The sequence below is a fragment of the Hippichthys cyanospilos genome, chromosome 16 (genome assembly GCF_059441005.1).
Source record: "Hippichthys cyanospilos isolate Australia breed blue-spotted pipefish chromosome 16, RoL_Hcya_1.0, whole genome shotgun sequence".
Taxonomy (NCBI): domain Eukaryota; kingdom Metazoa; phylum Chordata; class Actinopteri; order Syngnathiformes; family Syngnathidae; genus Hippichthys; species Hippichthys cyanospilos.
The window spans coordinates 18,548,377-18,564,491 of NC_142384.1; the positions used below are offsets into that span (position 1 = coordinate 18,548,377).

The 16,115-nt window shown below is 56.3% G+C and overlaps 1 protein-coding gene across 5 annotated transcripts in view; it reads right to left on the reverse strand.

The window, feature by feature from the left end:
* shank1 (SH3 and multiple ankyrin repeat domains 1) overlaps window positions 1–16,115 on the reverse strand; it is a 32,856-nt gene that overhangs the window by 2,902 nt on the left and 13,839 nt on the right. For 2 of the 5 annotated variants that reach the window (XM_088437369.1, XM_088437364.1), the window contains exons 12-25: window positions 15,982–16,106; window positions 15,453–15,601; window positions 15,033–15,146; window positions 14,766–14,841; window positions 7,865–7,947; window positions 7,660–7,784; window positions 7,414–7,549; window positions 7,270–7,350; window positions 6,728–6,754; window positions 6,596–6,652; window positions 6,189–6,304; window positions 5,658–5,775; window positions 1,136–4,526; window positions 162–1,049 (exon numbers count right to left, since the gene is read on the reverse strand). In XM_088437369.1, coding sequence (XP_088293495.1) covers window positions 162–1,049; window positions 1,136–4,526; window positions 5,658–5,775; window positions 6,189–6,304; window positions 6,596–6,652; window positions 6,728–6,754; window positions 7,270–7,350; window positions 7,414–7,549; window positions 7,660–7,784; window positions 7,865–7,947; window positions 14,766–14,841; window positions 15,033–15,146; window positions 15,453–15,601; window positions 15,982–16,106 — 5,486 coding nt within the window. The remainder of the gene's footprint in view (window positions 1–161; window positions 1,050–1,135; window positions 4,527–5,657; window positions 5,776–6,188; window positions 6,305–6,595; window positions 6,653–6,727; window positions 6,755–7,269; window positions 7,351–7,413; window positions 7,550–7,659; window positions 7,785–7,864; window positions 7,948–14,765; window positions 14,842–15,032; window positions 15,147–15,452; window positions 15,602–15,981; window positions 16,107–16,115) is intronic. The other 3 variants (XM_088437368.1, XM_088437367.1, XM_088437365.1) reach the window with 3 other exon arrangements.

The window sequence follows — 16,115 nt, forward strand, 5'->3', positions numbered from 1 at the left end:
GCGCCCCGCAGCCGAAGGATCTGCGTTAGAACCTCTGCTTTTCCCAAATTCCAAAACGACGTTCCCAAGATGAACGGAGGACTTTCAAAGTTATCTGGGATTGACCGATTCCGACTTCACAAATAGGCTAAGGGCTATCGGCGGCCCACGCGTAGCCATACCTGTCGATCACCGACCTCAGGGCCCGTTCGATGTTCATGCGGTGGCCCACGCGGGTGACTCCCAAATCCAGGTAGTCGTCCTTGGTGAGCGAGGGCAGGTGGGTGCCGTCGATCTCGTTGTCCAGGAAGCGCTCGCGGTGCTCGGCCAGATTCAGGTAGGCCAGCCAGTCGGCCACGTCGTACTTGGTCCAGTAGGGCAGCGGCTTGGAGGCGAAGGGCTTGGTCGGAGAGGGCGGCGGGAGGTGGGGGTAGCTCAGACAGGTGGGCGGGGGGAGCGGGTGCAGGGGCGGCGAGGACGTCCCGGATAGGAAGTGAGTGGGCGAAAGGGAGCGGGAAACCACCAAGGTGGAGTTTGGAGGAGGGGGGGCCCCGGACGGGGCAAAGAGAGGCGGCGAGGGCGAGAAGTAAGGGTCTCCCAGGGCGTTACCGGGTGAGGGGGGTGTGATCGATCCCCGTAGATCGTACATGGCGCTGTACAGGGGCGAAGTGGGAAGCAGGGGGAGCGACGAGGGACGGGGGGGCCCCAATTTGGGCCTCTCCGACGGCGAGATGAGGGGACTGGGTGCCCGCCGGCGCTGGAGCATGTGAGGGTCCTTGCGGGACTCGCGACTCGGGATGAACTGGAACTCCAGGGCTTTGGTTCGGTAGACAGGTCTGTGCTTGGGGGACGTGGGATAAGGGGAATACGACGTCGGGGACAGCGGGGAATGCGAGCGAGGAGGTTGCGAGGGGGCGGGAGGCTGAGGGGATGGCGAACGACCCCAACCGGGGTACTGGGAGGCCGGGGTCGGGGACGGGCACAGGGAAGGTTGCGATAAAGAGATTGGCGACGGCGACTGGGACCGAGCCGACGGCGGACTCAGAGCTGAGGCGGAATCTTCGGAGAATCTGAGGAGTAAAAAGAAAAAGTCAAATTTCATAACTTTATGAAGGCGAGTGGGCAGTCTAACGAAGGGACACAAAGGCCCGTGTACCTGTGTCTGCTCAGGGGTCTCTGGCTGCTCCAGCTGTCCTTGGTTCTTTGTTGCAGTTTGCCGCTCATCTCATTCATTATGCTGGGCTTCATGCTGGACGCCGGAGGAAAAATCTTCTTCCCCTCTAGGAGTGACCCGAACTGACCCCCTGTGTCAGCGCCCATCTGTCCTTCACCCCACAGAGGCTTCATCTCGGGAGTGCGCGGGCGTTCAAAATACGGAGAGCTGGGGCGTCCTAAACTCTGCATGTCCCTCATCCCGTACCCATCCTGGCCGCCTTCGTCTTCCGTCGTGGCGCCCTCCTCCGTCTCCTCCTCCTCCTCCTGCTCGTCTCTTCGCCGGTGGGCGTGGAAAGATGCGGGGGCGGTGCCGGTCTGTCTGTTAAGCTCGCCCAGTCGACCGCCCTCCCTGAAGCGGCCGCTTTTCGGGTAGGTAGACGCGGCCGCCGTAGCGTTCTGCATCTCAAATGTTTGCCCGTCCAGGTAGCTCATATACGACTCGAGAAAATCGCCACGTTCCGACTCCGCCGTCCCGCTTGCTAACCGGCCGACCCCCCTCTCCCCCCGGTCCAACCTGTCGACCCGAACGTTAGCCAGGATGCTGTCCAAGTGGTGATCGCTGCTACTGCGACTGTCCAGCTCTTCTATCCCCGAGTCCACCACCGTTTCCTGGGATTCTCCCTTCTTGGCGGCAGGGGGCGGGCGGTGGCGCTCGCCCGTCCTGTGGGGAGTGCCCTGCGTGGGAGCGGTGTATGCGACGTGCGTTCGCTCCTGGTAGAGCTGCGCGGAGGTGCTTGTTGTGGTGGCAGCAGCGGTGGTTGAGGCGGCACAGCTTGTGGTCATGGCAAATGAGGCGCTGCCCCGCACTGGGGCAGAGGTGGCGGCCGTAGGGGAAATGGCTGGGGGGCCCCGGTAGGCGGGGGGCGGTGTTACAGCGAGCGGGGGAGTGGGTGAGGAGCGTCCCGGAGCGTGGGTGCTGTTGTACAGGTGGTGAGGATGGGACACGGATAAGGGTCTGTGATAGGAGCCGGGAGGCGGGGGTGGCGACACCGAGGGCGGAGGAGGGGGTCCGCCTGTTGACGTGGGCTGCAGGATGGAAGGCGAGTGGGGGGGGGGTGGGTTGGGCGATGTCTGCGAGGGGGAATGAGCCGACTGAGTCAGATTAGCGACCTCGCTGTCGTACGAGGTGAGGCTGGAGGCGGTGGAGTCGCCCGCCTGGGGTGAAGGCAGGGGTGTGTGAGGGGGAAACACGCTTCCAAACAATTCTTTTTGGGCAGGGGGAGGCGGCGGAGGCGGTGGGGGAGGTGGAGGCGGAGGTGCAGCCTGTTGGCTTATGCTGGGGAGAAGCCGGCGCTGCGAGTATCCCCTATCGAAGCTGTTTGCGAACTCCAAAGGCGGTGGGAGCGGATCCGCGTAGACAAACTCATCGTCCGCATCCACCGAGGGAGCGGGCGGCGGAAGAACCATCAGGCCGGACCCGGCGTTCCCGGTAGCGTTGGTTGTTTGCTGAGAATCGGTCGGTAGAGTGGAGGTGGTGGCGCGGGACAAGATGTATGCATCCGTTTGACTCTCCATTCTGAGGAAGGCGGGCCGCCGTGTTTGCTGGGATGCCTGCTCGTTAACCGTCTGCTCCGCTCTCCTCATGTAGCCTTCCTGTTCTGTTTCACGCCCTCGTTCTCTGGAGGCCTCCCTCTCTCGCTCCCTGGACCGCTCCCGCTCTCTCTCCTTGAAGTTGGGCTGGTAGGGCTGGGACTGGTAGGGATGCGCGTGGACCGTTTTGTCCTCCGAGAAGCGAACTCTCAGTCCCTCGCGAGCGCCGGCCCCTTCCCGTTCCCTTTCGACGCCGACGACGCCCTCCTCGGCCCACACGCCCCCTCGGAGGATTCTCGGTGAGGGCGGACGTCCCACGGAAGGGGTGGTGGCAGCCAGCGAAGAAGAGGTCACCAAGTAGGAGCTGGAAGACTGGGCCGTGGAGGACACCGGCTGCGATGCGACGCTAGACGATGGGAAGACCACGCTGGACATCTGGCGGACGAAGGGCCGCTCCGGGCCCCTCCTCAGCCGACTGTCGTCCCGTAGGGCGCGCTCTCTGGCCGCCAGGGCCAGCCCTAGTGGCGACGTAGGATCCAGAGCCTTTCCCGTCAGGGGGTGAATGAAAGTGGAGGAGGGTACGGGCTGTCTGCCCGCGGCGGTGTACAGGTCAGCAGGGACAGACTTGGGCTGATAGTCCAGGGCGGACGAGGAGTACTCCGGTAGGCCGAAGGCTGGAGGCATGCTGCGGGTGTGGTGGACGAAGGTGTCCCCGGAAAACATACCCTCGTCAATGGACTTGGAAGGGCGAAGCTTGGAGCTGGAACACTCGGCTTGCGCGTTGAGCTGCTGCTGCGACAAGTGCGCCCGCGTGAGTCCTCCCGCGCCGTCGCTCCCGAGACCCAAGTCCTCGTCCGCCGACATGAACAAGGAGGCGCTCTTCCTGCGGGCTTCGTGAAAGCGTTCGCGGTCTCGGCGAGCGGCGCCCACGACGGCCGCCCCGAACTGGCTGGTGAAGTCCAGCCCGTCTTGGGCTCGCATGGAAGGCAGCGACGGAGGCGGCGGCGCGGGGACGGAGGGCGGCGCGGGCGGCTGCGGCGCAGGGGTGCGAGGAGGAGGGCCGTGGGAGAGTTGGGATTCATCCGCCTCCCCGGGGGCAGGGGTGTCGGCCTCCACGCTGCTGCCCTGGCTGCTGCGCCCGCTGCTGCTGGTGGAGGGAGCCTTAACGATGATGGTGGGGATGGGGATGGAACTTTTCTCCACTTTGGCCGCCAGTGTGCCCTGGGCCGCTCGCAGGTCCTCTACTTTGGACTGTTTCACCAGGGGACCCTTGCCCCTGCGGGCGTTGCCTTTAGGACCCCCTGCTCCAGTTGCGCCGCGCTCCGCCCGTTGCGGCAGTCCCGTCTGCTGTTGCTGCGGCATTACGGTGGCGATGCTGGACGGGGGGACGGCGCCGCTGTAGCCCCTCCGAAGAGCGGCCGCCTTGACGCCCCCCATTGGTTCTCCGGTATAGGCGACCTTTCGAGCGGCGGTCCGTTGGGGAGCGTGGGCGCCCACGTGGGAATAGAAAGACGAGTGGTCCGCCGCCGCGCCGCCGGGCCTCTCCCGGCCAACTTGGGTTATGTGCATCGCCTGGGAGTAGGGCTGGTAGTACGAGGACGCCGCGGAGGACTGCGAGGCCGAGACGGACGCCTGCTGGGACGTCTTGGCTCTCCAACCTAGCGGCGGCGCCGAGGAAAAGGGAGGGTCCGGCGGCGCCGTGGTCGGGGGCGGCGGGATGTCGTCCGGGCCGGGCACCGACAGACTGCGGGCGAACTTCATGGCCGGAGGATGCAGGAACTGCTTCTCCTCTTCGGGGACCCCTGCAACCGCAAAGGAAGAAGGCGCCCGACAAGTTGAAGGGGACTGGCTGAGGTGGGCCGGCCAACGAAAAGCGAGGATGTCTGTCTCCATCTACCTGCCCGTCTAGCCGCCGCCAAGTCCGTCCTCAAGTCTCGGGCCGCTTCATTTATCTTTAATTTTAAAAGCAATCGTGGCAACAGTGCCCCCAATGCCTGACATTGCCAAGTTTGCTCCATTTATTTGCCAAAAGGAAGTCACATCATGAGATTCCCTTGGTAAGCTTTTTCTTTGGTCTTTTTTTTTTTCAACAAAACCGATTCCAAAACAAAGGAAGAATAATACTAAAAAGAATAGTTCATAAGCAAGCAGTACACTGAAAAAGAATCGTGCTTTTTTTTACAGTTTTGCATCTTTGCAGTTGACTTGTTCTAGCACTTGGCGACAAGACAACAAACACAATCCTGTACCTTGTATTGTTTTGTTTTTTCAACAGCAGCTTTACACTTATACAGCTGTCAAAAACACGATTTAAAAAAATAGAATAGCCAGGTCAACGTTTGGCAGTTTGACATTGCATTGGCCTATTAAAATCTCACGTTTGACTTCAAAACTCTTGACTTTGAGAACAATAGGATCCTTATTTAAATGAGCGACATTTCTGACCTACTGAACCATTTTAGACAGGAAAACAAAATCGAAATATAATCATACGTGTGAATTGATCTGGAACATTAAAACAGGACACCAATATTAGAAACATTTTAACCCGAAAAACAGGTATCGTCGGTTCAAAAAACTTTGACAGCAATTGCCAGACTTTGAGCAGCGAGAGCACGGCTGCACCACCCGGTGGCGTGGACGCGCAATTACACTTTCCACGCAAAAGCAAAGTCTGTTTTCCACCGTCATCTGCTCTCCCCCTGGCAGGAGGGGGTGGGGGGCGCCCCCCTCTTTGAGAAGGACTTCTTTAGTGTGAGCAAGTCCGCCATCATTACCTAACGATGCCGTTTGGCGCGCGAGCGGCACGCGGGCGGCCTTCCGCACAGACACACAGAGCAGCACGGCGCCGAACCCACCCAGCGGGTCCGCGGGACAGACAGACAGGCGGACGCATCGGGGGACGGACAGACAGAAGAAACAGAGCACCTCACCGATGGATTTCTGCCGCAGCATACCGTGCGGGGGGCCGCGAGGCGCGGCGTAGCGGCCCCGCTCGTAGGCCAGAACCAGACCGGACGCCGCCAGGCCGGCCTGCTCCGCGTAGTTTGGCTGAAAAGGCAGACGCTCATTTAGCGCACGGACTCGCCGAGGAATTACGCGCACCGGCTTCTTTAAAAAGGACGGGCTATTTTACAGGTACCTCCATTACTGACTGATGAGTGAGTGGGGACTATTTGAGCAGCAGAGAAGGAGGTCCAAGTCATTGCAGTACCTCATTTCAACTTTTTTTTTCTTAAATGTCAAAGTGTCATTTTAGTATCGGCCGCGGATGGATGGTGGGTCGCAAAGGGCCCCTAAGCCGTAGGTTGCATTTTTTTCCGCACTCCCAAAACTCAGTTTAGTACTAAATGGATGACTTGAGTACTTAAAGTAGACGGCTGCTTTGGTACCTCATTCATGAAGATTTCTTCATTGAAAGTAGCAAAATATTGCCGGTAGCCAAATGAGCTATGTACGCGCACCTCGTTGCTGTAGAAGGTCCGTCCCCTGTCGCGTTTGGGCCCCTGTCCCCGCGTCCCCGCCGACTCGTTGCTGCTGATTGTCTGCTGAGCCGCTGCAAGAATTTCATCTAATTTATCTGAGAAGAAGAGCGAGGGGAGGGGAGGGAGGGAGGGAGGGAGGGAGGGAGGGAAGGAGAGGAAAGGAAAGGAGAGGAAAGGAGAGGAAAGGAAAGGAAAGGAGAGGAGAGGAAAGGAGAGGAAAGGAAAGGAAAGGAAAGCAAAGGAAAGGAAAGGAAGGGAAAGATGGACAGCAGAGGAGGCAACGCACACCACAATGAAACAGGAAAAAAAGGGACAAGAGCCACGCAAAAATGGGAAAAACCAAGACGGGACGAGGAAGGCGGGAGACGGCGGCGCCGGCGCCTTACTGAGCGCCATCTGATAGACGGTCCTCTTCTTCTCGGCCGCTTGGGAGGAGTCCAGTTCTGGAAAGAGGCGCCGGGCCCCCGGCCGGTCAGCCGGCCGGCCGGGGTCGAAGGCGGCGCCGCGCTGGACATTACCTGACTTTTTCTTCCACGGGGCGCCGGCTGCCGGGAGGACAAAAAGGACGCTTCAGGACATGCGCAAATAGCGCAAGTCCCCCCCCCACCCCCACCGCATGCACTACTTCTACATTCACGACAAGCAAATATAAAGTTGCACCTCTTTCCACTGTTGGCGCCACCGGGAGGGGGAGGGGGGGCAGGAAAAGACACAAAAGGCACGTTAGTCGCACATCACATTGGCGGGGGGACTCAAGAAGACAAACAAGATGAGATGTCGATTCTCATGTGCGGGGCGGCCATTTTGCCAGGTCACGGCTTTTGAAAGCCGCGCGCCCCAACTCGGGCGAGCCGCAAACGTGAGGGCGATACGGCCGCCCCCCGAGATGGATGGAAAGAGCCTCTGCTCCCGTTTTCATTTATGAGCACGAGCCGAATTTCAGGTTATACCTCTGTGGATTTTGCTTACAGGGACGAAAGAAAAAGCAAAAACGCGGGTGGGACTGGAAAAGCGGCAATGCGGGCCCGGAGGAGAAAAAACAAACAAACTTGGGCCTCACCCATCTCCTCCAGCTCGGACGTCATGGACTTGGAGCGCAGGGCGATGGCGGGCGCGCTCAGCCTCTTGCTCTGCTGCGGGACTGCACCGGCAGGGGGTCAGTCGCCGCTCGCCCCTCCCCCCCCCGCTCGCCGCTCGGACTTACTTTTCTTGCGGGCGCCGTCCTCCATGTCGGGGTTGCGCGTCACCATCACCACCTTGACCATCAGGCTGTTGCCGCCCTGCCGGATCATGTTGACCACCTGCCGGTGGCCCACCTTCACCACGTTGTGCCCGTTCACCTGCCGCGCACCCAAGCGCACGCCGTTCGCTTTTAGCGCGGCCGCGTGGCTTTTCGGCTTAAGACCTCGAAGAACAAAAGGCGTTGGCTGGTTTCTTCGGTCCGCCTCACCTCGATGAGGAAGTCGCCCATCCTGAGGCCGGCCCGCCAGGCCACCCCGCCCTCGTCCACCGACTCCAGGTACTGCAGGGCGGGGAAGGCGGGCGTGGGGGTGAACTCCTCGATGGGGGTCTGAGCTGGAAGAGGGCGGCAAATTGACGCGGTCCCCCCCGCCCCCTCGCCGGCCGGTTAGGGTTAGGGTTAGCTAACCGCTCACCTTTGGCGCCTCGCAGCACAAAGCCGAAGCCCTCGCTGTCTTTCTTCTGCAGCAGCACCGTCTTCTCCTTGATGATGTAGTCGCTGCCGGCCACACGGGGGCGCGCGCGGGGTCAATTTCCTGTTTTGTTTTGTTTTGATTTTCCGCCCGCGGGCTTTACAGGAGAAGCCGGCTCCGAAAAATAAATCAAATAACGGCTCTCGCGCCAGCGAGACCGTCATCTCGCACCTCGTCACCGCCGCTATTTGTGACGCTTTCGGATGCCTTTTTATCATTGATTGCTCACAAAGGACAATAGTTGTTTCGCTTCAATGTTCCCCGTGCTCCTCCACTTTATATCTTTACGCGTTTCGGCCACACTTCCCACCGACGATTTAGCTGCTACCATCGTTGTACATATTGGCATGACACATATGCGACACGCGTCGTGTCTGACGTCAGCGTTGTCAGCGCGTCGTCGGCACTTTAGAAATGACGTCGAAGCGCTTCGCCTGACCCCGAGCTAAACCGTGTGCTCAAAATAATCGGAAACAAGAATATTATTTCTCCGGCGAACCTGGAAATGATTCCCGGATCGCTGCAAATGCCGGATAAAAATATACAAATGAAACATCCTAAAAAGGTGTCTCGCTCTGCACTCATGTCCAACACCGTCCTAATGCAAACAAGTGAACTGAAAAACAAACAGGGGCGGAGCTACATGGTGGCCGGGGCTGGCCTGGGGGACAATTTGGGGATGTGCATGCATGCATGTACCTGCCATGAATTGCTTATTTGTGCCTAATGAATGAAAACGAATGATTTGATTTCGATTCATTTTTTTTCCCCACGTCCGTTGGTCCATGTGCATGCCACCCCTTCGGGGAAATTCCGGCTGTGCCCCGGACAGTACTTTATGTGACCTGTTTCCTTGGACCGGACTAGTCCGGGTTAATTGTAATTGCACGCCCACGCCACAAGGTGGTGCAGGCTGCGCCACATTGACGATTGACGCGGGAGGTATCAAACATCCGGGTCGCGGGCCAGAAGCGCCATCAAATGACATTTCCGGCCGATTTCAACTCGCGAGTTAAGGTATCGTATAACTGGAAGGACAAAAGTATTGGGTCGGATTTGGCCTTCAGGAAACGGTACTGAACAGATAGCAAGTCAACTCCCGAGGAACCAAACTTGGAAAAAAAAAAAAAAATCCGATGAGACACTTTGATGGCGCTCACACGCTCATTATGCGCAAAAACACACTTTTTATTTCAAGAAAATGACGAGTAACTGGGGAGAGATATGTTTGCATTGATGTGGAAGATGTTTGAAGGCTACGCTTGGTTTCATCTTCACACAAGTCTACTCTCCGTGGCTTTTAATTCAGGTTTTTTGTCTAAAAAAGAAAAAGCTCAAAGCCAGAGTTATTAATAGCCAAACAAAAGGAAATAGGTGAACTCGGAGATACGCAGCCACTAAAAAAAAGGGAACGCTAGCCCTGCACGTTACAATACATAGGCGGTACTACGTGAACAATCCGATCCCATCTCTTACCCGGAAAAACAAGATTCTACCGTATTCTCTTTAGTAATCATCATTTGAAAATAGATGAGTGACACTAAGCTACTTTGGACGACTTTTTGTGAATTGTTTTTTTCTTTCTGCATCGCGGTGACTTTGACAGGAATATTTGGGGGTTTAGTGGCATCTGAAACATCTCAAAAGTCCTTCGCTTCCTTGAAAACATGAATGAAAAGAAGGAAGATGTGTTTTCGAACAGTTTGCATGTATATATAAAAGCACACTACTACAGCGCTTGAATATTAAGAGGAGGAATGGCCACTACCGTCATCTTCCCATTCATTCAAAAACACACATGTAGCTGTAGTCCTAAATACTGGACATGGCCAAATTCTGCTCCACGGCACTGAAAGAGTTGACAAATGTCCCTTTTAAAGCCGCCATTGAACGGAGAATTTAGCGTGGCACGACTATTGTCAAACCGACTTTCACCTGAGGATTCGGACTTCCGGCAGAATCAGAGTGAGAATTGCGGAGACTAAAGTCAGAATTCCAACTTGAAAGCCACCGCCAAACTGACGTCTGACCGGACTGGAAATTGGGAGAATGAGAATAAGGTGAGTCCCGCGAGCGCCGATTCCGAATTGTGCGGGAAAGAAAGCTTAGCGGGCCGCTCCTGTTTTTGCACCGGACGAGACGGAGACGACAAACGCAAGGCGGGACCCCGCCGCGCCGCGCCGCGCCACAAACGCGCCGCGGTGCGGTGGCGTCGCGGTGCGGTGGCGTCGCGGGCTCCGCGGGCTCGGCCGATTCGCGTGCCTCGCGCGGCGAATCAAAACACATGCGGGAGGGAGGGAGGGCGGGCGGGCGGGCGCCGCAACATCCGTCAAGCGGATGCCGCCGGCCATGACGCCAACGCATACGCCTGCGGCTCGACGGAAGGAATGGGCGGGGATTAAAAGGAAAAAAAAAGGGCCGGACCCGGTCCCGGTCCCGGTACCTGTAAATGAACCAGATGCTCCGATTCGGGGGGCCCAGCGTGGGCCAGGAGGAGGAGAGGGAGAGGGAGCGCCAGAGATCCGCCTCGCCGCATGCCCCCGCCGCCATTTCCTCCCCTCCCTCTCCTTCTCGACGAAAGGCGAGGAGGAGGAGAGGAGGAAGACGAGGAGGAGGACGAGGGGGAGGAGGAGGGGGAGGAGGACGGGGAGCGAGGCCGGCCCGCGCCCCCCCGGCCCCTTCATGCCTAAAAAGACGGCGGGCGAGCGAGCGAGCGAGCGAGCGAGCGGGAGCTGCGTCGGATGCGACAGGAAGGAGGCCGGCGCGGGAGGGGGGGCGGGAGAGAGGAAGGGGGCGGGGCTGCCATCGAGGCCCATTCATAAAAAGCGCGCGGCGCCCCTCGATCATCCGGGGATTCTTGGGACCATGTCGAAGCGCCGCGTCGGACCCCCGGTCCGTACCGCCGACCGTAGGGTGATTTCGAGTCTTTTAAGGCCACCCGAGACCAATTTGATTGCCGCGTCCTACATGGTTTTCTTTTCAAACATGAGAGCAAATTAATTGGAAACAGAATTGGCAGCGGGCAATTCTCATCATAAATAGCACGAGGTGCGTTTATGACGCCTTGCGTTCCACTTTAACACGTGGACGGCGACATTTTTTCGTCCCCCCTTTACAACATTCTTTTCACCTTACAACTTAAAAAACGACGAGCTCTTCTCAAAGCTGGCGGTCATACAGTACGTCACCACACGCCTCAACGTTGATGTTTTTATCTGGGGTTTTACTCGCATTGGCTAAGTAGCCTAGGTTTCTGTTGCCCGCCGTGCCACCATTTCGCCTCACTTAGGCCGAACCGATTCATTTCGTCCCATTTTGATCGTAGCAATTTTGTAATGCATCAGAAAAAAACCATCTTTGTATCCCTTGCCTGTTTTTCAACTAATGTCACGAAACATTTGATATATCATATCTGCTATATAGGATATAGGACATATATATTATATAGGACAAATCACATAACCATGATATATGCCCCGACATATATCATATGTCTTTAAAGTGATACATACATAGCATGTGATATAAAGCGGATGATATGTGACAAATCATATGCCGTATATCACAAAGTGATATCTAACCATGTGATGTATGCCATATGCTTTCTATCATGCCTTCTTATCTGACGACGAGCGATCCGCTAAGGTCAGGCGCAAGCGCGCACATGGTCGCGGCGCCGAGAGGAAGCCGTAGCGGAAACTCACGTCCTCGTCTTCATCCTCTCGGTCCGGGTGGCCGACTAGCATCCGCGGAAGCGCGGGTCCTGCCCCCCCCCCCCCTCGGTCCATCCCTCCCCGCTGATATTCCCTTCCCCTCTCGCCGACCACATTTGCGGGCGGGCGGGCGGGCGCGCGCGTCCGTGTCAGAGGAGCGCCCGCCCGCAAATGTGGTCGGCGAGAGGGGAAGGGAATATCTCCCTGAATCGCTCCTCTGACACGGACGCGCGCGCCCGCCCGCCCGCCCGCCAGCCAGCGCGCTCGGCTGGCCGCTTTCCAGCCAGGCGTCAAGGACTCTGCAGTACGACAATTAGGATATGAAGTCATTTCAAACGGCCATCTGGGACAATAAAAGCAGGGGCGGAGCTATTCCGGCCGGCATTCAAAAATGCCTTCACGTTTGGAGTGATTTTTTTTTTTTTTTTTTGCATATTTATCCCGATATATCGAGACGCGCTCAAGAACGTGCCGCTTGAACGATTGGACGATTTCGTAGCATGAAAAGTCACCGATTTATGACCGCGGACGACCAGGACAAGTGTCCGATGTGATCTTTCAGTCAACACAAACAAGCGAGAACGCTTTTCAACTATCTACGTACTTTGGCGACCCCTGTGACCCCTCCCCTCGCAAATGTGCTCATTTGGACCAAAACGTCACGCGCTTCATTTGGTTTTACTCATGGAGAAAAAGCAGCGGTCAGAAGAAGCACCTTGGATGCCCCCCCCCCCACACACACACACACACACAAACACGCACCCCAGCTCCCCCCCGGCCCACACGCTCCCGAAGCCGGATCGGGAGGCGGCGGAACGCGAGCCGACAATTTGGATCTCAAAAAATCCCGCTTCTCTCGAAGGCAACGTTGGCGCTTGAGCTCGCATTATTGCATAGCAAAAGGCTCATTTTGTCAGCCGGCGGCCATCGCTCGTTAAACGCGTGCTCGGAGGTTACCCGAGGACGCCGTCGGCGCGAGAGCCGCTTTACAACATTTGGGAGGAGGAGGGGGGGGGACAGGACCACAACAACGCCACCCAAATTGCGCGACTAAGGCATTTTGCACTCTTGGTTAGCTTGAAGCCCGTGTTTCTCAATCCGTTTTTTTGTTTTTGCAAAGCCAAAACATTTCAATCCCCCCCCCCCCAAAATAAAAATTGTAAAACTGTATAATATACCTAATACAGGTTACAGGCTAGTCTGAAACCAAAAAAATAACTGCATCAAAGTCTAAATACAAAAAAAATGTCAATCCTTATTGAAACTCAAGATATTATTAATGTGGAACACCTCAAAAAAACGTTTTTTGTCACATCACTCAATGATGTGATTTAGCAATTGAATACGTTTCAAACTCCCGCTGCACCGCCTGGTGGCGTGGATGTGCAATTACACTTCACACAGCAAAAACTAAGCCCCCCCCCCAATATTTTGAGAAAGACCGCCCCAAACTGACAGACACATTCTCTTCGTGTTAACGTTTATTGGCGATATTGTTGCTTGTTGTGACGTGAAGCTGGACAAAAACTACTCAGACTTCGAACGTTTGCGTTTCCTTTGTATTTTTCGACAGCTCGTATCCGCCACATTGCTCATATCTCAAGGCGGCACGCACAGTCAAAAAATACTATTTTAAAGCAAAAACCATGATGACTTTTTTGTTTTCCGATACATATCGACTGCTTTCCGATGCCGCGCCGCCCCTTCTGGCCGAAAATATCAGTGCAGGAATATCGTTTGTACTTGAACTAGAAATCAGAACCTTGGCATTTCAGATGCCCACTTGCATCCTGGCATATTTGCATTCACCAAAAACAAATAAATAAATACAAGTGTCCCCTTTGTCGCCCTTCACCGTTCAGCCTCCAGATGGAGACGCCACGGGGGGAGAGCGAGTGGCGGCTTGACAATTAAAAAGTGCATCGGGGGTTCTTGGCGGAAAAAAAAAAAAAAAAAAAAAAATCAAAAATACAGCGGGCCGCTGCGCCGGTCGCGGATGACAGGAGCGTCGGCGGGGGATTTGACCCGTGAGCCGCGGCGGACTAAACGTCGCCGCTTGAATTATCTGCTGTGACCAAACGCATTTACAAAAGCATCAAATACCAAGTTGCCGCCGCCGGACACAAACACACTCGGCCAGCTGAGAAGAGGAGTCGGGGACGCAAAAATTATTTTTGCAAGAACAAACCGAAAAAATAAGCAACATTTATATCTGTTACTTTTCGGCCAACACTTGCCAAAAGGAAATACCTAGCACATAGCAAAATGCTAACGAGCTAAACACATACGAGGCAACGCTATACAAGACGCTAAAGGTGACCACCAACGAACGACTCATTTTGGCCATATTAGCATCAACTCACAGTCACGGGCGGCCCAGGTCGCTCAGAGAGAAGGAACAACACGTGACGGCTCCCCGCCACCGGCAAAAAACAAAGGCCCAGCCAAACAAGGCGCCAACCCGGAACTGGGAAAAGATCAACTAAATCAGCTGCAAATGATTTCACCGGGACAACGGCTGCTTTATAGGACGCCATACTTTTGCCCTTCATTTTCGGGGGAAGAAAAAGTGCGTCCTATACTCGGGGAATGACCTTCTTTCCCAGTGCGCATCCGGGGGCCGCATTTTGCTATCCGCATTTTGCTGTTGGGGTTGGACGCGCCCATATTTTTGGGACAAAAAGTGTGTCATTTTTGAGAAATGACGGTACTTGGAACGCGGCCGTCCGAGCTGCGGCCCGGGGGCCAATTTCGGCCCGCCGTCCTCGGCGGCGCGTGTGGAAAATACATTTTGACGTGGCCCGCGATGCTATGCAAACCAGCCAAGAATTCTTGGATGGCAGACAGCGGGAGAAGATCCATTGTTTATTTTATTCCAAATATCATTTTCCGGACGGTATTATTTGATGACGATTTCACGACCGGCAAAGGAAAATTGATCTGCGGTCGTCCGAATTGAGATTCGGTCGCGGTTAATGACGGTCGAGCTACGACGAGGTGAACGGCCGGCACGGCGACATCACGCCGAGCCTCAAACGGCTGCCGGCTCCTCCGGGGAAACGTTGAGGAGCAAGAAGAGCACAAGCGCCGCGCGCCGTCCAAACACATCGACAAGAAAGAGGCCTTCTTACCTGGGGGCGTCAAAACTGTCGTAGGAGCCCACCGTGTAGTGACGGAACAAACGCTTGGCGCGCTCCCCGCGGCTCTCTGCGCTCGCACAAACGGATTCTCGGTTAATGCCGATGACAAACGCCGTTCCAATCAAATAAGGCAAAAAAAACTTCTTTCCCTTTCGTTCCTTCCTTCCTCCCCTCCCCTTTCCTCCCCCCCTTTCCTCTTTGCATCCCTCCTTTCCTCCCTTGCTTGCGCAAAGATGAAAAAGAGTGGAAAAAACTGACCCGATCGCGCTTCTTGACTTCGATGCAGGACTTCCTCCACGCAGTCGGAGGGGAACCAGCCGGTCCGGCCGCGGACCGTCCCCTCCCAGTAGCCGCCTTCGCCTACGCTCAGCACTGCCGACAGACGGCGCACAAAAACGTTTTGTAAAAAAGCTCAACAAACAACGCGCAATCAAATCCAGATGGGGATCGCTAAGGCCGTTAGCTCAGCACCATATGATTTCGACGAAACGGAAGACATTTTGGGGCATTTTTCCGCCCATGATAGTGGGTTTCCAAAATGTATCGATTCGAGCTCACCACTAGATGGCACTACATTCAAACGCAGTCGACTAAAATACAAAGAAAGACGAAAGACAATCGAATGCATCATTTCCTTTCTAGAGAATGGGCCAAGGCAAGTGGCGGGGGGGGGCTCACCTTTGACCCTGTCGCCTTTGCCGAAGCTGATTTCGCGCTCGCCCTGGGCCGAATGCGCCCGCGTGGCCACGAAGACGCGGCCCGGCACGGCGCTGTACAGCCGGCGCCGCTGGCCGGCCGTCTGCGCGCCGGCGCCGGCGGCGGCGGGCCTGCCCGCAGGTCAAACACACGCAAAATTAGACAGAGCTCAAAATTCGAACGAAACAAATGAACAAAGTGCGGGTCGGACGGAGAGATTTGTCTCAGAATGATTCCGCATATAACGCGGAACGCTTTTTTAAAATTTCAGACGAAGCCGTTACACTGTAAAAAGTAGTTAAGAGTTGTGGAAAGTTGATCTTTTTTCTCTTTGGCTAAATGAAAAAGGACACCGTTTCAGATCCGCTTCTGCAAGTTTGAGAAGCGCACGATGTCGGTCGGGAGGGGCTTGGGGGCAAAAGCGCAAAATGACAAAGGCTTTTCGGGATCGGCGTGCGGAATGGGGAGACAAATCCCTCCCCCCGGGAGGCGGGCGGGCGGGCCGACCGACCCCTGCTTGCGACCCTGCTGCCGGCTGCGCTCGTCCTTGTCTCCGGCGCGTCCCCGGGACGGCGAGCGCGTCCTGGCCCCCCGGGGGCTGCTGGAGCTGCGGACGCTCCCCGTGTGCTTGAAGCCCTGGCCGGC